This window comes from Oncorhynchus mykiss, chromosome 11, assembly GCF_057628025.1.
Source record: "Oncorhynchus mykiss isolate SJ-2025 chromosome 11, ASM5762802v1, whole genome shotgun sequence".
NCBI classification, from domain to species: Eukaryota; Metazoa; Chordata; class Actinopteri; order Salmoniformes; family Salmonidae; genus Oncorhynchus; species Oncorhynchus mykiss.
Genome location: NC_143032.1, coordinates 64915748 through 64938170, shown reverse-complemented (window position 1 = coordinate 64938170; position 22423 = coordinate 64915748). Strand labels below are relative to the sequence as shown.

General features: G+C 42.1%; 1 protein-coding gene across 6 annotated transcripts in view; it reads left to right on the top strand.

The window, feature by feature from the left end:
- Positions 1 to 13951: 13951 nt before the first annotated feature.
- Positions 13952 to 22423, top strand: part of gpat2 (glycerol-3-phosphate acyltransferase 2, mitochondrial) — a 50052-nt gene continuing 41580 nt past the window's right edge. For all 6 annotated transcript variants that reach the window (XM_090190940.1, XM_090190939.1, XM_036936097.2 and 3 more), the window contains exons 1-3: positions 13952 to 14139; positions 17405 to 17514; positions 21499 to 21609. In XM_090190940.1, the coding sequence (XP_090047066.1) occupies positions 17443 to 17514; positions 21499 to 21609 (183 nt within the window). In that variant the 5' untranslated portion in view covers positions 13952 to 14139; positions 17405 to 17442. The remainder of the gene's footprint in view (positions 14140 to 17404; positions 17515 to 21498; positions 21610 to 22423) is intronic.

Here is a 22423-nt window from a genome sequence, read left to right as displayed (position 1 = left end):
ACAATAATTTCTATGAAACATGACTCATGTAATGAGTGCGTTGAGAGTCGGGGAGCAAGTACAGGGAGCAAGTGTTAATAAATAAACAAATAATAAACACAAACAACACACTGAAATGAAACAGAGCCAATAACTCCAGAGGAAAGAACCAAGGGGAGCGACAGATATAGGGAAGATAATTCAAGGAGGTGATGGAGTCCAGGTGAGTGTCATGAGGCGCTGGTGCGCGAGATGATGGTGACAGGTGTGTGGGATAATCAGCAGCCTGATGACCTAGAGGCCGGAGAGGGAGTATACGTGTGTAACGGCTTTCGTCGTCTGAAGAAGAGGAAGAGGAATCATCGGACCAAAGTGCAGCGTGGTAAGTGTTCATGCTTTTATTTTAACTGAACACTATAACAAAAATAACAAAGAGAATAACCGAATCAGTCCTGGAAGGTGCAAAACACTAAACAGAAATTAACTACCCACAAAAACCATGTGGGAAAAAGCTACCTAATAAGTATGGTTCCCAATCAGAGACAACGATAGACGGCCAAAACAAAGAAATACAAAAACATAGAAAAGGGAACATAGAATGCCCACCCAAATCACACCCTGACCAAACCAAAATAGAGACACAAAAAGCTCTAAGGTCAGGGTGTGACAACGTGACAACTTCATTGATTTTTAGATCAGACAGCAGGATCAATCGACCAATCACGTCGTTGGTTGAAATCTCATGGCATGAATATAAAAAAATACAGCTATTCTTGCCATTCTCCTTAGACCTCTCATCAACGACCTGTTTTCGCCCACAGGACTACCACTGACTGGATGTTTTTTGGGAAATGGCAAGCATGAAAAGCCCAGGAGGCCGTCCGTTTCTGAGATACTGGAACCGGCGCGCCAGGCACCGATGATCATATCGTGCTCAAAGTCGCTTGGTTACCTGTTTCGCCCATTCTAACATTAAATCGAACAGTAACTGAATGCCTCGATGCCTGGGTGCCTGCTTCATATAGTAAGCCACGGCCACATGACATCACTCACTGTCTGTAGAAGCGAACCATTTTCGTGAACGGGGTGGTGTACCACTGAGTGTATATCTGCTGGCCCCAGTGGTTTCAATTCATGTGGCCTTGTTTAGAGAGAGAGAGGCGGTTTTGGTACATAGCTAGTATAGGGCTGACCTACCTATATATGTATATGCTGATTCTGTGTGGCCTTCCCCTGTAGAGATTTTATACAACCCTACTACAGCCTATCACTCTGATACATGCTGATTACTGACATCCTTAATCCACAAATGAACACCCTTCCTCTCTTTCCCTCCCCTCTCCCATCTTCCTCCTCCTCTACCTCCTCTCTCCCTTCTTCCTCCTCCCTTGTTGGAGGAAACCGAGGGGCCCTGGTAACCTCTGATTGATGCCTGGTGTTCCCACGGGGAAGATAATAAATGTGGGAACCGGAGCCAGTTGAAGTGGAGCACCTCCCCAAAGAAGGGAATGGATTGGTTTTAATTAGCCAACTTTAATGGGGCAGGAGGGAGAGAAAGTGGGATGAGGGAGAGGGAGAGTGATGGAGAGAGACATAGGGAGAGAGAGAGAGATACAGGCTTTAAGTCTCTTTGTGGCAGGTTTAGTATTGAACTCACTAGTACGTGAACTCTACTCTACTACAGAAGCATATATCAAAGGAATTGCCTGTGGAAACCTGCTTGTCGAGCAACAACACAGTACTCAGTCATTAAAACTAGCTTTCCTTGGCTTCGCTCACACTGAAGATTTATTTGGCAAAAATACCCCAGCTACTGTAGTTGTGTGAAATGAAGTAAAATAATGTTTCCTAAGGCCCTATATAGCTGTGAGCCACTCGGTTTCAAACTAACCTAGATTGATGTTGGTGTTGGGGAACAGGGTTGCATAAGCAGTGTTAAATACCTGAAGCCTGCAACCATTAAATAATCCATCTAGTGTAATGCTGCCTCCCAGGCACTCCCAGTCCCCCTCTGTCTCTTCTCCAGTCTCCACCACACTGGTCTAACAGCCACACTGACTGACCAAACATATAAACCTACCAAGACAGTTACTGGCAACTTTAACATGCTGCCAACTTTTTGCCACCTTTTCTTTCTGTCTGAAAGGTAGGGGGCCTGGACAAAGGCCGGCCAGGGGCCGTATGCAGCCCACGACCTGATTCAATACGTCCGCGAAATCAGATCAAGGAATTTGCCATAGTAAAGTTTTGAAAAACGTATTTGTTATTCAAATTAGTGATGGGTTATTCGCTCTAAGTGTCAAGCCAACTCACTCAGTCACACACTTTAGCAGCCGAGGAGAGAGAGGAAGGACAGCTGTGAAAACAACAGCTGGGAAATGAGTCGGAAGTACAGTAGCATTTGGATGCATTTTAATAATGTAAACAATGTTAGAGCATAGTGATAGTGGTGGAGCCAGCACCTCCACACGTGGAGATGTAGCCACTCAGTCAAGTAGACCTACTCCGCGACCCACAGCAACGCAGTCTTCTATGGACCAGTTTATGCCAAAGTCTATGTCTGTAGAAAAACAAGGCCAAATTGATATTGCATTGGCTAAAATGATTGCCACTGATTTCCAGCCATTTTCGATCGTGGAGGATAGAGGTTTTAAAAATTATAGCAATAGTCTAAATTCAATGTACACAATTCCAAGCAGGAAAACCCTTTCAAAATCCCTTATTCCACAACTGTACGAGAGCACACAGGCTTCAGTGTGGGAAAGAGTCCAAAAAGCTACTGCAGTTTGCCTTACCACTGACTGCTGGACATCAAGAGCAACCACGTCTTACATGTTGGTTATATGTCACTTCATTGAAGATTTTTCAATGTCTAGCTGTCTTCTGGACTGCTTTAAGTTCAGCGACAGACACACCTCAGAGAACTTGGCAGAGGAACTGTTGAGAGTGGCCAGAGAATGGCAAGTAGACGGAAAAGTGGTCTGACAATGCAGCTAACATAACCAAAGCCATGACAATTTTAAAATGAACCCATCATCCATGTCTTGCCCACACAATCAACCTGATTCTAAGAGATGCTCTGAAGGTGATGAAGCCCCCTGTGGACAAAGTGAAAGCAGCTGTAGAATACTTCCACAGGAGCACAGTAGGTGCTGTAAAACTAAAGTCTACACAATGAAAGATGGGGACGCCTGAGCTGAGGCTTAAACAAGACTGCACTACAAGGTAGAATTCAACATTTTATATGTTGAAGCGGTTTCTTGAGTCAAAGGATGCCATCATCTCTACCCTGGCCATCGTCAATGCACCTGTTGACGCTCTGACCCAAGAGGAATGGGAGGTGGTTGAGGAGGTGTGCAGAGTCCTGGAACCTTTTGAGCAGGTCCCTGTGGAGATCAGTGGAGAGAGGTACAGTAAGCAGTTATTACTACCTCATTATTTAATCCAGTATTATATATGTACAGTTGAAGTCGGAAGTTTACATACAATTTAGCCAAATACAGTTAAACTCAGTTTTTCACAATTCCTGACATTTAATCTGAGTAAAAATTCCCTGTCTTAGGTCAATTAGGATCACCACTTATTTTAAGAATGTGAAATGTCAGAATAATAGTAGAGATAATAGTAGAGAGAATTATTTATTTAAGCTTTTTATTTATTTCAACACATTCCCACTGGGACAGAAGTTTACATACACTCAGTTAGTATTTGGTAGCATTGCCTTTAAATTGTTTAACTTGGGTCAAACGTTTCAGGTAGCCTTCCACAAGCTTCCCAGAATAAATTGGGTGGATTTTGGCCCATTTCTTCTGACAGAGCTGGTGTAACTGAGTCCGTTTGTAGGCCTCCTTGCTCTCACATGCTTTTTCAGTTGTGCCCACAAAGTTTCTCTAGGAATGAGGTCAGGGCTTTGTGATGGCCACTCCAATAACTTGACTTTGTTGTCATTGAGCCATTTTGCCACAACTTTGGAAGTATGCTTGGGCTCATTGTCCATTTGGAAGACCCATTTGCGACCAAACTTTAACTGATGTCTTGAGATGTTGCTTCAATATATCAACATAATTTTCCTACCTCATGATGTCATCTATTTTGTGAAGTGCACCAGACCCTCCTGCAGCAAAGCACCCCCACAACATGATGCTGCCATCCCCGTGCTTCACGGTTGGGATGGTGTTCACCGGCTTGCAAGCACCCCCCTTTTTCCTCCAAACATAACGATGGTCATTATGGCCAAACAGTTATATTTCTGTTTCATCAGACCAGAGGACATTTGTCCAAAAAGTACGATCTTTGTCCCCATGTGCAGTTGCAAACCGTATTCTGTTTTTTTTTATGGCGGTTTTGGAGCAGTGGCTTCTTCCTTGCTGAGCGGCCTTTTCAGGTTATGTCGACATATGACTCGTTTTACTGTGGATATAGATACTTTTGTACTTATTTCCTCCAGCATCTTCACAAGGTCCTTTGCTGTTGTTCTGGGATTGATTTACACTTTTCACACCAAAGTACGTTCATCTATAGGAGACAGAACACGTCACCTTCCTGAGTGGTATAACGGCTGCATGGTCCCATGGTGTTTATACTTGGGTACTATACTATACTTGTACAGATGAACGTGGTACCTTCAGGCATTTGGAAATTACTCCCAAGGATGAACCAGACTTGTGGAGGTCTACAATTTTTTTTGAGGTCTTGGCTGATTTCTTTTGATTTTCCCATGATGTCAAGCAAAGAGGCACTGTGTTTGAATGTAGGTCTTGAAATACATCCACAGGTACACCTCCAATTGACTCAAATGATGTCAGTTAGCCTATCAGAAGCTTCCAAAGCCATGATATCATTTTCTGGAATTTTCCAAGCTGTTCAAAGGCACAGTCAACTTAGTGTATGTACACTTCTAACCCAATGGAATTGTGATACAGTGAAATAATCTGTCTGTAAACAATGACTTGTGTCATGCACAAAGTAGATGTCCTAACCGACTTGCCAAAACTATAGTTTGTTAACAAGAAATGTGTGGAGTGGTTGAAAAGTTTGTTTTAATAACTCCAACCTAAGTGTATGTAAACTTCCAACTTCAACTGTATATGAGCAGTATATGAGAATGTAGTATCAGTAGACAAAACATGAACCTGTTGAACTAATAAGTTACTGTTCTCTCTTTTCAGCTATGTGATAGGCTCAAAAATGATACTCCTGTGTAAAGGTCTGCAGCGAATCATAGCCAGCCGCCACAGAGAAGCAAATGTAACCACAGGACATGTGACAGAGTTGATGGACACCCTATGTTCATCAATGGACAGAAAGTTCCACAGAATGGAATATAATCAGAAACTGCTGCACTTGACCCCAGGTTTAAGAAGTTAGACTTCAGTGATGCCAGAGCGATTGATGAGGCTCTTCAAAGAATAACCTCAGCTGCAGGTAGGGACAGCCCCAGCAGTCAGCTGGCTCAGGCACCAGGGCAACAGGAAGAAGAGGGATCTGATGGAGCAGAAGCACCAGCAGTAGTGCCACAAACGTCTGCTTTTTGGATGCTGTTCGACGAGAGAGCAACTGGGGATGCAGCACAAATAAATTCCTCAGCAGATCTCATAATGGAGGTCTGATCCTATTTGGAGGAGCCCCTCCTGCAGATCCTCTGAGCTGGTGGAATAATAAGGCCTCTGTGTACCCACGGCTTACTAAAGTCATGACAGGGAGACTCTGTATAGTGGCCACATCAGTTCCCTCTGAGAGGGTCTTCTCAAAAACTGAACAAATAATTACTGAGAGAAGAAACCGCATCAGCCCCTCAAAAGTGAGGCCGCTTGCATTTCTGAATGCAAATCTCTCATAAAAGCAACATATGGTCGGCATTGCTGTGTGCTTCTGGTTATAACATGGTGTTGTGACGTTGTATTAGTTAATGTGACGACTGTTGCTCATCGAATGATTACAAGTTTCTAATTGCGTGATTAACTGAATCAAGCAATTATTAACTCATTAACCTGGGGCACCATGGGAAAACTAGTTTTTAATTGAGTTTCTATTTCCCAAATTAACTCAAAGAATATCAGAATATCGATTTTACAACAGCCGCTAATTTACCAGTTACCTCTACCAATCTAGTTCTGAACGTCGTATAGCCCGTGAATCTGCATGGACCCGGGTCTCACCAATGAGTTCGTACCACACCAATCTTAGTTGAATATTTACTTACTAAAAAGCTAAAATTATGATAAAAGATGCACATAGACAAAACACATTATAGGCTATTGATTAGAACTTAGTATAACGGGCCAACACACTATGGCGCGTGTTACCCACAATGAGGATTTCAAAAGAGAGAGAAAATAAAGAGAAATATACATTTGGGTGAATTTGTCAGCTATGCTATTCTAACCCTAGCCTTTCCCCAAACTGCCACTCTTATGGGTCAGAATTAAATGATGTAATTACGTGGGGATGATTTCCAAGGATTCTCTGCGTGGACCGTTCCGCTGTTCGATGACGCACTTCTCCTGCGCACCTCCCTGCTCGTCCTCCCGATGTCAGTGTCCTTTTTGGCTTAGGAGTCTGTTCCCTCACCCTTTTCTCTGGAAGGGGTCTTCTGAGGACAGACAGCTCTGTAGCTCAGAGCTCACAGCATAGGAATGAAACCCTTTAGATACCACGATTCGATGGGAGATGGAGGCTAGGTGGTTCGACTTGAATTCACCCGCTTAGACACAGCTACTCATCTGTAACTTGGGTAGAAAAGTTTGTCTTCAAACTTGCGTTGCGTTCTGGGTTCGTTGGCTTTTTTAGACCTTGCTGCAGCTGGGGTCACGTAGTCCTGTCGTAGATTCTATACTCACAGGTTTTATACCCTTGGGTCAGAAGTGGGCGTAACCGCCTTTAGGGCAATTCTCTGGGCGTACCAAGTTAATGAGGCAAGGTCTAAGGCTCAGCTCACCAAAAAGAGACAGCTCTTTTGGCTCCCAAACGGTTCTTTAAAAAATATATGTTTTGTATTTTTCAAGTCAAACAGTCTGCAATAGTTTGACTTTGATTGGTGTTAAAACAATTATAATTAAATTATTACATGAAATCATACTCTACCTTAACCACAATGTATTTAAAAATGCATTGGTTTGTTATGAAAAAGGATGCTATTAAACATTTGCATTTAAAGTATAACTTTTTAATGTATGTAAACAAAGTGCATATAAATCTCATTGAAAAGAGCCGGAATGCCCATCACTAATTCAAATTAAAAGCCCATTGAATACTCGCCTTTGTGTAATGATCCCACCGCTTGTGTGACATTTATTTTGAAGGCACCTACAAATAACAACTGCACTAGAACAGACAGTAACTGACAGGCTGACACAAAAGTCACAGTTATAAATAATAGTTAGCTAGAAATTGCGCAAAAATAGTTTTCAAGGAAAAGGAAAGTAGACAATGAATGTAGGATGTTCCAGCAAGAGTGGACATTGAAATATGTCTTTATTGAGGTATCAGGGAAAGCTGTGTGCAAAGAGATTATTGCAGTCTTGAAATACTTCAACTTGTCCCGACACTTCCAAACGAAGCATACAGAGAACTGTAGGAATATGTCTTCTGAGCAGCGGGCAAGTGCATCGAAAGAGTTGCTTTCTCAGTTGCAAAAGCAGCCAAGACTTTTCACAAAACTGCATTCATCAAACGACGGAATTGCGAGAGCCAGCTATGTACTGTCCCACAAAATTGCTAAACATAACAAGACATTCGCTGAGAGCGAATTCATTAAATAATTTCTAATTGACTCTGCAGCAATACTTTGCCCCAACAATAAAGAGCTGTTTGGAAATGTTTCCCTGTCAAGACGAATAGTGACACGGCGTGTTGAGGACATCGCAGAGAATATGGAACAACAGTTGAAAGACAAGGTAACGGATTTCTCCTTGGCCCTGGATGAGAGCAGTGATGCTCGTGACAAGGTGGAGTTGTTGATATTATTACGAGGCATAACCCCATACTCTGAAATTATGGAGGCTTGCTTTAGTGCAGTCAACGAAGAGCAAAACCACAGGGAAATGTTTATTGAAGGAGGTTAATATGTGTGTGGCAAAGCTGGGACTGAGTTTTGAAAAGTTATCCAGTGTGACCACTGATGGGTGCCCAAACTTGACAGAAAAAAACATTGGCCTTTTGAAAAGGATGAAGTAGCTGAGCTGAACCCAGATCAGAAAATAATTTTCCTGCGTTGCATTACTCATCAGGAGGTGCTCTGTAAATGTGTTCTGAAAATGAGTCATGTTGTGGACACAGTCACTAAAGTGGTAAACTTCATAAGAGCTAAATATTTAAACCACAGACAGTTTGTCTCACAGTTGGAAGTTGCAAATCTCCCCTACCACACAAACGTGAGATGGCTGAGTTTGGGGAAGGTTCTTAAAATGGTGTGGGACCTGAAGTCGGAGATTGCTGAGTTTGGGGAAGGTTCTTAAAATGGTGTGGGACCTGAAGTAGGAGATTGCAGAGTTTTTGCAAATGAAAGGAAAATATGTGGATTTCCCTCAACTGCAAGATAAAGAATGGTTGGCTGATTTTGCCTTCACCGTGGACATCATGGCCCTCGTGAATTAAATTAATTCCAAACTACAAGGGAAGGGCCCTTTTGCACATCAGATGTACAGCCTTGTCAAAGCCTTCAAGGGAAATTGACTCCTCCTGACCCGCCAAGTAGAAGTCAACAATCTCAACCACCTTCTGACACTACTAATTTGTTCCTTTTCAGAGGACTAGCGGGAGAAGTATACATCTCTGCTGTGTGCTTTGAATGGTGAGTTTTCTCTCGTTTTGAGGACTTCAAAGTGTTGGAACATTTAATGCTGTTGGTTTCCTCTCCTTTCACCTTCAATGTGCATAACGCTCCCACTTACCTGCAACTTGAGCTTATCAATCTTCAGTCTGGTGCAGTGATTGGAGAACTACTCAAAACAATGTCACTGACGAGGTTCTATGCATCTCTCGATAAATAAAACTTTCCAAAGATTAGGGGTCATGCTCAGAAGATGTTTGTACTGTTTGGGTCAACCTATGTATGTGAACAGACATTTTCAGTGACGAAATATAACAAGTCAAGGCACAGATCATCTCTTACTGACTCTCACCTCTCAGCAATCCTGCTCATAGCGACGTCAGAAACTATACCTGACTTCACTGCTCTAGTCAATGTCAATCAGAGACTTCACTCCTCACACTGATTGAGTAGTTTAAATGTAATGTTGAGCTCTCTCTTTCTTGTGTTTTTGTGCATACCCGCTAACAAGAGTTCTGTCCGTGGTGCTGTATGTGCAGTGTACTTTCCCTCCGTGTAGTCCATTGCATGTTTAATAATGACTACCAAGAGGAGAACATGGATATGGTTTATTTCTGTGCATGTTAAAAAAGTAAAATAAGTAGTATGTATGTAATATGATTCTGGCCCGCAATGGCAAAAATATATTCTAATGTGGCCCTCCATGGAAAATACATACAATCATCATACAATCATCAAACCAGGTGGATAGGCTAGGGCCTGGGGAGGTACAGGGAGGCTAGAGGCTGTGTGTGGTCAATCAGACCAGGCCTGACCTGGTTTTACTGACCACACACAGCCTCTAGACTCCCTGTACCTCTCTAGGCTCTAGCCTATCTACCTAGTCTGACTGACTGATCACACGCAGCCAATAGGACAACCTATGAGGCGTCTCAAATGGCACCCTATTCCCCAGTGCACTACTTAAAAAATGATATATATATTTATTTTTACCCCATTTTTCTCCCCAATTTCGTGGTATGCAATTGTCTCAACGCTACAACTCCCATACGGGCTCGGGAGAGACGAAGGTCGAGAGCCATGCGTCCTCCGAAACACAACCCAACCAAGCCGTACTGCTTCTTAACACAGTGCACATCCAACCCGGAAACCAGCCGCACCAATGTGTCGGAGGAAACACTGTACACCTAGCGACCTGGTCAGCGTGCATTGTGCCCGGCCCGCCACAGGAGTCACTAGTGCGCGATGAGACAAGGATATCTCTACCGGCCAAGCCCTCCCAAACCCGGACGATGCTAGGCCAATTGTGCGTCACCCCATGGACCTCCCGGTCGCGGCCGGGTGCGACAGAGCCTGGGCTTGAACCCAGAGCCTCTGGTGGCCCAGCCTTAGAGAGAGAGGCCGCACCTGTGCACTACTTTTTAAATGTAGTGCACTATGGGGAATATGGTGCCATTTAGGACAGACGGTAGACAGTCAGAACTCTCTTCTGCAGATCAGTGATACAGGGAACAATACAAGCACAGTCTCTTACTAACAGAGGTGTTCTGCTTCTGTTGCTTTCTCGCTGTCCATCTTTCTTTTTGGTTTGTCGGCTCACACTCTCTCATGTAATCGCTGTCTCCCTCTCTAGACTGCATTTCCAGCCCTGCGGTGTGATGTGAATACCAGAGTTGATGATAGTGTGAGTGACAGTGTTAAGTGGTTGCAAATGCAACCATGGTTACGCCAGTCTCCTCTTCTCACTGAGAGTCCCTCATGATCTCCCAATCCCAGCCCACTACAGCACTATGACCACTAGAGGCCAAACAATAAATCAGTTTAGCGATATTTTTGGCCAATATTGGCCTTATATACATATGTATCGGCATTCACTTATAAAAACGCTGATATTATATTAACAAATGAACAAACAAATGTGCTAATCTTGTCTTTATTTTTGGCCTGAAGGGGGCGCTCCAAGCTTACTACACGCCTCTCAGTAGGATTGTCACTAGTTACCGCAGTCATAAACTCTGTCTATTTCTACAATTTATTTTCATTCATGTGATTTTTAAACCTAACCTTAACACTAATATTAACCATACTGTTAACCTTATGCCTAACCTTAAATTAAGACCCAAAAGTAAGTGTTTGTTTTCATGAATTTTTACGATATAGACAATTTTGACTTTGTGGCCGGATGTTCTGGTGTTCAGGGGAAATGGAAAGAGAGCCTGTGACACGACTTCCACTGTGGACGTTATCAAGGTGACAACTTTGGCGACACTCCATTTTAACTCCTCCCCTAACAGTTATTTTCCCTTCTTGTCAAGAACAGTATGTAGAGCAGTGGTTCTCAACTGGTTTTTCTTCGGGACCCAAATTGAACCAGGTTGTCTCAGTCGCTATCCAATATTTTTATTTTATTTTATTTTATTTCACCTTTATTTAACCAGGTAGGCAAGTTGAGAACAAGTTCTCATTTACAATTTCAACCTGGCCAAGATAAAGCAAAGCAGTTCGACACATACAACAACACAGAATTACACATGGAGTAAAACAAACATACAGTCAATAATACAGTAGAAAAATAAGTCTATAAACGATGTGAGCAAATGAGGTGAGATAAGGGAGGTAAAGGCAAAAAAAAGGCCATGGTGGCGAAGTAAATACAATATAGCAAGTAAAACACTGGAATGGTAGATTTGCAGTGGAAGAATGTGCAAAGTAGAAATAGACATAATGGGGTGCAAAGGAGCAAAATAAATAAATACAGTAGGGGAAGAGGTAGTGTCACGCCCTGACCTTAGATATCTCTGTTTTCTATATAATTTGGTTAGGTCAGGGTGTGACTAGGTTGGGTACTCTAGTGTTGTATGTCTAGTGTTTTGTATGTTTAGGGTTTTGTATGTCTAGGGTTGTTGTAGGTCTAGGGGGTTTTGTCTTTCTATGTTGGCCATAAAGATCATCAAGGACAACAACCACCCGAGCCACTGCCTGTTCACCCCGCTATCATCCAGAAGGCGAGGTCAGTACAGGTGCATCAAAGCTGGGACCGAGAGACTGAAAAACAGCTTCTATCTCAAGGCCATCAGACTGTTAAACAGCCACCACTAACATTGAGTGGCTGCTGCCAACACACTGACTCAACTCCAGCCACTTTAATAATGGGAATTTATGTAAAATATATCACTAGCCACTTTAAACAATGCTACTTAATATAATGTTTACATACCCTACATTATTCATCTCATATGTCTACGTATATACTGTACTCTATATCATCTACTGCATCTTTATGTAATACATGTATCACTAGCCACTTTAAACTATGCCACTTTGTTTACATACTCATCTCATATGTATATACTGTACTCGATACCATCTACTGCATCTTGCCTATGCCGTTCTGTGACATCACTCATTCACATATCTTTATGTACATATTCTTTATCCCTTTACACTTGTGTGTATAAGGTAGTAGTTTTGGAATTGTTAGTTAGATTACTCGTTGGTTATTACTGCATTGTCGGAACTAGAAGCACAAGCATTTCGCTACACTCGCATTAACATCTGCTAACCATGTGTATGTGACTAGATTAGATTAGATTTGATATGGTTCCCAATCAGAGACAGCTGTTTATCGTTGTCTCTGATTGGGGATCATATTTAGGCAGCCCTGTTTCCCACTTTCTGGTGTGGGTTCTTGTCTACAGTTAGGTGCCTGTGTGCACACTGGTCGCCAGCCAACGAACCTGGTCGCAACCCACCAGTTGAGAATCACTGATGTAGAGGATCTAGTATCAGGTGTTTATTTTACGCTTTCTATGTTAGGTTAGACTCTCAGTGATTGAACATCATAAGTACTGCCAGCAGACAGAAGATCACAACGTGAGAAGCAAATACTGTTTTGCAAGCACATTTGAAAAATGTATTAATCAAAACAACTCAAATTTGCAATGTACACTTTACCCAAACAAGTAACGTTAGCCATGTCCTTGTCACTTTTCCTCCCTTGGGTAAATGCATACGTGGAGTGTGTCTGGAAGTGGGTGTGTCAACAGAAGTTGGAGGATCAGCAGCGATAGGCGTTACACCAGCGTTCTGTAATTGGTTAGACTGTTTTGATTGAGCGTGTTTTTATTGGTCAGTTCCTGAAAGTGTGAAACAAGACTGGGAGGGGTAACAGCCGCTTTATTCTTGATAGAAAATCATACTATGCCATTTTAATGTTAACAAAACACATAACAAACACCTCTCTTATAGCTTATACAGTATATGAAAATAAATGTTGATGTCAGTTATTAGTCTTCCAGTTTTTCACGTATTACCAATAATAATTACTCTTGTATAATTGGGCAGCAAACAGTCTACTGTTTTTTTCCATTTACCAATAAATCTGTTTTATTATAACTTATGGCATCTATATATTTTACTATCAGATGATGATAATAAAATTGTTTGGCTCAATATAATTACTCTTAGACTTGTGCAGCAAACCAGCTTAGAATGAAGAGTATTCAAGGACAAAGGTTAACAATAAAAGCCATCACTAATATAACTCCCACCAGAAAACCACTGTACACAACAGATGAAAAGAAAATAGCAAATTAACTTAATGACGTCTACATCAAATTTGACATCACTCCTCTGCCAAGTGTGTTAACATGGTCAACACCAGTCAGGGTCACTGTCTTTTAGATACCTGTACATTCCCACACGGTTCCACCTCGGTGGAAGATGGCAATCATCACCCGTCTTCCTCAGAAGCCTTCTCCCAAAGATAAGACTTTTGACCTGTTGCTCTGACCTCCATTGTAATGAAGTGTATTGAAAATATCATTCAGTCAGACTAAACACACTGTTGGACCTGTATCAGTTGGCTAACAAATACAAATGTGGCACAGATTAAGCAATCCTCAGTATAGTGCATCTCATCCTGCAACATCTGGAGAACCCCAAGGCCTATCTATGCTCTACTGCTATTTGTGGATTTTAGTTCAGTATTTAACGTTGAAATTACTTTTATTTTCATATATAGGCAATAAGTGAGGTGTTTGTTGTGTGTTTTGTTAACATTCAAATGGCACAGTATTATTCTCTATCAAGAACAGAGTGCATTTTAGCACCCAGTCTTGGTTCACACGGTGGGGAACTGACCAATTAAAACGTGGAAACTAAAAACAACACGCACAATCAAAACGGTCTGTTGATCCTCCTACTTCTGTTGACACGCCCACTTCTAGACGGAACGTATGCAATTACCCATACTTAGAGCTAGCCAGCAAATTGGCTAGTTACATAAACTAGCTGTGCAGGATAAGCGGTCATACGTATCATAGTGTAGCGTTGAACAACTTCAGAGGAGAATAGAAAAGGCGTTAATAAGAGAGAAAGAGCAAAGACAGGTAGGTTTATGTTGTGGCTCTGCCTAGTTTACGTTACAAACTAATTCCTGTCCACTCTGTCTTCTACCATTTGATGTTTAGCTAATGATGCTTAGCCAGAGATGTACCTATGGAGGTGAATGGGAGAAAAAGGAAAAGACTGAGAGAGCAGGAATCAGGCACGTGCATAGATGGTCTTTCTGGGCACCTGCCCTTTTGCCCTCCTATAAGAAAAGTGCCCTTTAAGATTGGTGGCGTTTAACTTTTTTTATTTCACTTAGTCCATTTTCTCTCTTATTTGAGTTCACCTTCAAACCAGCTCATTGCTAATTTTTGAATCTTGAAACTCCCTCCTCCTTCGCACCAACCCGTGCGCGTACTGTACTTCTCCTTGTTACTTGTCCTGCAGGCAGAAGCTATCGGCGCCGAACGGTAGTGTAGGCTACTAGTGGCTCCCTTTTGATTTGCCTGTCATCTCACGGTCAGGAACAGGGAAGGCTTCAATTCGACTGTCAGTAGGCCTAAAAGGCAGATAACAACTCCAATCACAGGTAAAGACTAGTTAGATTGTTTCAACAGAATAGCAAGATAATTAGCTGCATTACATAATCTATACTGAACAAAATTACAAATGCAACATATAGAGTAAAGGTTTCATGAGTTGAATTAAAAGATCTGAGCCATTTTCCATAAGCAGACAGAGCTTATTTCTCTCAAATGTTGTGCAGAAATGTGTTTAGTGAGCATTCCTCCTTTGCCAAGATAATCCATCCACCTGACAGGTGTGGCATATCAAGAAGCTGATTAAACATGATCATTACACAGGTGCACCTTGTGCTGGGGACAAAAGGCCACTCTAAAATGTGCAGTTTTGTCACACAACACAATGCCACAGATGTCAACATTTTTGAGGGTGCATGCAATTGACATGCTGACTGCAGGAATGTCCACCAGAGCTGTTGCGAGAGAATTTAATGTTAATTTCTCTACCATAAGCCGCTGTCATTTTTGAGAATTTGGCAGTACATCCAACTGGTCTCACAACCACGGACCATGTGTAACCACACCAGCCCTTGACCTCCACATCCAGCTTCTTCACCTGTGGGATCATCTGAGACCAGCCACCCAGACAGCTGATGAAACTGTGGCTTTGCATAACTGAAGAATTTCTGCACAAACTGTCAGAAAACGCCTCAGGGAAGCTCGTCATCCTCACCAGGGTCTTGACCTGACTGCAGTTCGGTGTCGTAACTGACTTAAGTGGCAAATGCTCACTTTCGATGGCCATTGGCATCACTTAGTGTGCTCTTTATGAATTAATCCCAGTTTCAACTGTACCGGGCAAATGGCAGACATGTGGGTGAGCAGTTTTCTGTTGTCAATGTTGGGAACAAAGTGCTTCATGGTGCGGTTATAGTACGGGCAGGCATAAGCTACAGGCAACAAAAAAATACATTTTATCGATGTCAATTTGAATGCACAGAGATACCGTGACGAGATCCTGAGGCCCATTGTTGTGCCGTTCATCTGTCGCCGTCACCTCATGTTTCAGCATTATAATGCATGGCTCCATGTCACAAGGATCTGTACATAATTCCTGGAAGCTGAAAATGTCCCAGTTCTTCCGTGGCCTGCATACTCACCAGACATGTCACCCATTGAGCATGTTTGGGATGCTCTGGATGTACGACAGCATGTTCCAGTTCCCGCCAATATCCAGAAACTTCGCACAGCCATTAAAGAGTGGGACAACATGCCATAGGCCACAATCAAGTCTGATCAACTCTATGTGAAGGAGATGTGTTGTGCTGCATGATGCAAATGGTTGTCACACCAGATACTGACTGGTTTTCTGATCCATGCCCCTACCTTGTTCTGTAAGGTATCTGTGACCAAGTGATGTATATCTGTATTCCCAGTCATGTGAAATCCATAGATTAGGGCCTAATGAATTTATTTCAATTGACTGATTTCCTTATATGAACTGTAACTCAGTAATATCTTTGAAATTGTTGCATGTTGCGTTTTATATTTTTGTTCAGTGTAGATTCGCTATGATCAGCTGATAGCCCACCCCTCTTTGCCCTCTCTGAGCATTAAGTTAGGCTATACGCTTGCTAGAAAGGAGAGTTAATTCAGGACGTGAGTAAAGTTAGTAATAAGGAAGTGAGAGTGAAATGTGGTGTGGAGAGATGCAGAAGGAGGATGAGTAATTGTAGCTATGGGCTCAGGTTGATAGATGGTTGACTTTTGCCAACACTCCCTGGCCAGGACTGGGTGAGTAAATTTGTTTTGGGGGAAAGGTGTGTGTGTGTGTGTTAAGACTTTAGCTGTAATTGAAGTGATAAAGCACAGTCTGTGCATTTCAATCACAATCCTCTTCTGTTTGTTTTGTGCAGTGTCCAGCACATTACTGTTATGTATTCATAAAGCGTGCATGCATGCTTATGGGTGTTTGTGCAAAATAAAGCATATGCTTGTGTGTCAAGCTAGATTGGCTTCTAGGGTTACTATGGTTACAGCTTCACCCTAGAATAACCCCCATTCCCATGGAAAAGTCTGTATGAAACGGTGCATGTGCGTGTGATGCTTTCAGGTGTATTATCAGCTACAGAGGATGACTGGGTTGGCCACATGCTCTGGCTCTGTCAGCTCTCTCCTATTATGGAAGTCTGGCCTTATTATGTGATACTGAGAGGTTGGGGGAGATGTCAGTGATACTGATAGATGTTAGATGCATCAGTGCACTCACTCATACTGTTTCTCTTGACTGTTGTCTTGTTTACCAGTGAGTCTGCGTTATCTGTCTCTGAATGTTTTCACCAGAACACCATTTTTGTATTGATAACAGATGAACAGGAAGGCATACATCTCTAATAAAAGTCTAATTGTAATGGCAGTTAAGAACAGAAACAGCCTCTTGTGTTTGAGCACCATTGTTTCAGCCTGTGAACTAACAAGTTGCTCTTCTGGTTAATGAATAGGTCTTTATGTTGGCTAGGCCTTCTAAGTCAATAAATTCACCTTATTAGCGTAACATAAGTATGCTATGGGCTATGCAGAACATGGTCAGGTCCACTCGGGTCAGTAAGCTGTAGTTACATAGACCCGATGACAATCAAACAGGATCCAGCTCAGACCCGAGGGACAAGTTTGAATTTCAAACACAAACCCGATCTGTTCGGGTCTCGGGTATATCGTGTCCACCCGGAACCGTGAACAGCTCTACAGTGTATGTGTGTGAAGTAAACCTGCTCTTACCCTGCCACCCTCTTTGTGCCTATAGGTCCCTGAGAGAGTGACACACCTGTGGAACGAACCACCATGGCGCAGGAGAGTGGGTATGGCTTTACTGAAGCCCTCATCTCCCAGGGCACTCAACAGAAGAGACCAGCAGTAAGAACACCCTTCTGCCTACAGAACACCCACCTACCTACCCACCAGGGGTTCCGTTAGGAAAATTTGGCGCCGGACATTTGACCGGCAACATTTTAATTTACCTGACATTTGAGAAATTTACCGGACCCATATGCATTGGGTATGTAACCTGATTAGGGCATCCAACCACAGTGCTCAGAATGACAAATCACATTTTGTTTATGGTAATTAAATGTTAAATGGACATGCAAGTCCAGGATGCAACGATGTGCGGATCTTCTTACTGAATTCAGATGTGCACTTCGAAGATGTTAGAATAACTGTCCACATGTACTTTTCCTCAGCCAACAAGACGAGTAACAAACAGAAAATCACTAGCCTATGTCAATCTACTATACCCCATAGTACAAACGTTTACCTATTCTATTGGTCAGCTTGTCGAGAAATAATTTTCCTATTCCAAACAGACTGGGACAGTTGTGGGATGATAGATCCCCAATTCATACAACCAGTAGGCTACGTAAAAAATAAAAATAAATGATACTTTAAAAGGCAATGAGTGATGAAACCGATCAGAACGTTTAGCTTAAAATGTTGAAAAACAATTATTTATTCACATAATAAGCGCAGCAAAGCAGTAGGTTACGTGCAACGTTTCGTTCCAGAATGCAATTAGTGGGAAACCGCCTATTGTCAAAAGCGCAATGCACATGCGAGTGGTTTCATGTAACAGAGATGAACATTTCCTTAAACATTTAGAAAGGGGGGTGATCTAATATACAACAACTAGCATGGGTTGTGCCTTTGGCTACTGGACAATAAAAAAAAGTTCATATAAAACAATTGCCTCCACGGATATGGTCTGAATTTTGACGAGGTGGGACAGTTGCGTCCCACTTGGGCAAAAAACAGGGAAAATGCAGCGCGGCAAATTATTATTTTTTTTATATAAAATACAACCTTCATTAAATCACACATGTAAGATACTCAATTAAAGCTGCACTCGTTGTGAATCCAGCCAACATGTCAGATTTTAAAAATGCTTTTCGGCGAAAGCATAAGAAGCTATTATCTGATTATCGCACCAGCAGTAAACAAAGGGGGTAGCATATTTCAACCCTGCAGGCGCTACACAAATGCAGAAATAAAATATAAAACATGCATTACCTTTGACAAGCTTCTTTTGTTGGCACTCCAATATGTCCCATAAACATCACAATTGGTCCTTTTGTTCGATTAATTCCGTCCATATATATCCAAAATGTCCATTTATAAAGCTCGTTTGATCCGGAAAAAAACACCTTCCAAAAAACGCAACGTCACTACAAAATATTTCAAAAGTTGCCTATAAACTTTGCCAAAATATTTCAAACTACTTTTGTAATACAACTTTAGGTATTTTTAAACGTTAATAATCGATCAAATTGTAGACTGGTCTTTCTGTGTTCAATACAGGAATGAAAACAAACCAGAGAACTCAATGAACAGACAGACCTAAAAAAAAAAAAAAATTCTGAACGGTTAGTCCTCGGGGTTTTGCCTGCTACATAAGTTCTGTTATACTCACAGACATGATTCAAACAGTTTTAGAAACTTCAGTGTTTTCTACCCAAATCTATGAATAATATGCGTATCTTATATTCTTGGCATGAGTAGCAGGAAGTTGAAATTGGGCACGCTATTTATCCAAAAGTGAAAATTCTGCCCCCTAGCCCCAAGAGGTTAATTAAAGCAAGGTAAGACATGCCTCATAATGTAGTAAAACGATTAAGTAGGCTGTTTTCAAAATGCATACGGCCTCCATCTCATTGAAAGTGGTGTGTGACACGCTGATGAGGCCTGCCTTCCGTTGCAAATGCATTTGCTGTTTTGAGATGTATGACGCTACAAGCTTGGCACACTTCTCCCATTCTTTTCCGCAGATCATCTCAAGCCCTGTCAGGTTGGATGGGCAGTGTCGCTGCACAGCTATTTTCAGGCATCTCCAGAGACGTATGATCGAGTTCAGATCCGGGCTCTAGCTGGGCCATTCAAGGACATTCAGAGACTTGTCCCAGGCGGCAAACTCTATGAAGAGTCTTGGTGGTTCCAAACTTCTTCCATTTTTAAGAATGATGGAGGCCACTGTGTTTTTTGGGACCTTCAATGCTGCAGACATTTTTTGGTACCTTTCCCCAGATCTGTGCCTCGACACAATTCTGTCTTGGAGCTCTACGGACAATTACTTCAACCTCATGGCTTGGTTTTTGCTTTGACATGCACTGGCAACTGTGGGACCTTATATTGACAGCTGTGCCATGTACATTGCAAAATAGTTGGGGAGATTTTCGATGTACCGATTACATGGTTTATGAATTGACACGCAAAAGTCATATATATATATTTGGTTTGGAGAGTTGCTTTCAACATGTCAGCACTTTAGATTTTTTCACAATGTGTTCTTACTGTAGTGAAAACTTACTGGCTCATTTATCAGTGTCATACTGCAGGCTCTCTATTAAAGTGGATTGTCCCTGGCCCTGCTCAGCCTGTGGAGGATTTGCTAATATTTGAAAAGGCCTACCTGTGATTGGCTGGAGGAATGAGAGGAAGGAATATATGTACATCAGTGGAGGCTGCTGAAAGGAGTATGGCTCATAATGATGGCTGGAACGGCGCAAATGGAATGGCATCAAGCACACAGAAACCATGTGTTTGATATCATTCCGCTCCAGCCATTACCACTAGCCTGTCCTCCCCAATTAAGGTGCCAACAACCTCCTGTGATATACATGCATAATGATCTGCATGTCATTGTGTCACCTTCTGTCTCCCTCACTCTCATAAAACACACACACACCACTCTCTCCCACAAACACACACTACTCCCAACTTTTAAAATTATAGGCACCAAACAGAATTGAAGGAGCACCATAAATGAATTATTCCTTTTGAAATACCCCTCATGAGTAGCAGACTCTTTTCCTTTCTTCCTGTGCCAATTCAATTTGCCTAAACCTACTGTCAAGTTACCAGGTTGTTAGCTAGCTGGGTAATATGACTGAACAATGTTGTCTGTTACCAAACTCCTAATCAGCGACCCAGGATGAGTGTAAAAGGCCCGTGACATGGTTTATGAAATTATAGCAAATGTGCGCGAATCCTGATAGGTAGAATGAAAGGCGTCTCTGGTAATATGGGTCATATTGTTGTCACTGGTTAGATTAGAGACAAGATGTTTTCTCTGCTCCATTTTCCCTCTCTGGCACTCAGAGGCTACATGTCAGGGAACTTTTAAAGTCGACTCAGAAATTATTATTATTAAATTATTAAATTATACAATGTATCACTTGCTCGCTGCTCCAATGTAACAAATATACAACTCTAACAACATAAGACTCGTCTGGGTCTGCATCCCCGCTCGCATCACAGTTAAATTATATATTTTTTTAAACAAAGTGAAGTGGATATTATTGCCTGCTGATTCAAGAGACTATTGGCTGTTGCTTAAATTCAACTGAATTCATAAACAAAACTGACTTGAGAAACATTTTAGAACAGGCGCACGCAGGTTCTTTAGATCGGTCGGGCTGAAAAAATCGCTAGTATTGTATGCTAAAATCTTCGTATCATGACATTTTGGTAACGTTATATTACCGTGGTACCGGTAAGCAAGCCTTTGTCTGTTACACATGCGCACACACATAGCACAATACTTGTGTTTTGCGAGTAGACAGAATAATAATGGATTTGGTCTCACTGATAGGGATGTCATGTAAACGCATTCTACTGCCACTAGTTTGAAAGTCACCGCTCAAAAGTCCTATACAGTGACAATCCGGTTTGTGTTAGACATGTTGACATGTTTATGACATGTTGATATAAGATCATGTGTTTGTGCCGGACAATATAAGAACAATACCAAATATGAAGCATGTTGACTCAGAGTTGATGCTGTCGTCAATTTACATGGTGATTTTGTGTGTATGTTAATGCCATATCCCTGCATTCTCTCCCTGTTAGTTGTCGTGGGGGTCGAAGATCAAGAAGAAGCTGAAGACTGTAGCTCCCTACCTCGGCAAATTCAGACCATCTGTAGGACAATGTTGCCACCAGTGTACCCCTGACAGCCTGGTAAGTAGGGGGATGGAGAGCGAGGTGGGTACTTAAGCAATAAGGCCCGAGGAGGAGTAGTAGTGCGTTGCTAGGTAACAACATAAACAATGGTACTTTTTATGAATGTACAGGCCATGTGTATGTTGTCTCCAGTAGACGCTGCTGAGGGGAGAACGTTTCATAATAATGTCCGGAACGGAGCAAATGGCATCAAACACCTGGAAACCATTTGTTTTATGTTATTGATACCATTCCATTAAGTCCGCGCCAGTCATTACCACAAGCCCGTTCTCCCAAATGAAGGTGCCACCAACCTCCTGTTTTCGTCTCGTATATCATGGGCAGGATAGGCTCTAACAATGGGAATTCCAAACCACCCGTTGTATAATTAAGCAATACGACCTCAGGGGGTTGTGGTATATGTCTAATATTCCACAGCTAAGGGCTGTTCTTAAGGACGACGCAACGCAGAGTGCCTGAACACGGCCTTTATCCGTGGTATATTGACCATATACCACAAACCCCTGAGGTGGCCTATTGCTATTATAAAGTGGTTACCAACGTAATTAGAAGACTAAGTAGTTATTTTTTGTCATAGCCATTGTAGATGGTCTGATATACTGTAGCTTTCGGCCAATCAGCATTCAGGGCTCGAACCACCGAGTTTATAAAGTAGATTGTGTCTCAATAGTGTCTTCCTCCATTTTAACACCTAACTACTGTTTTCAGACTAATGCAAATCAAAGATGACGTAGCAGATTAAATCCAAGATGGTGTAGCAGTGTCTGTCTTTATCCCATGTAAATACCCGGCTTTTTATTTTCTTGTATAC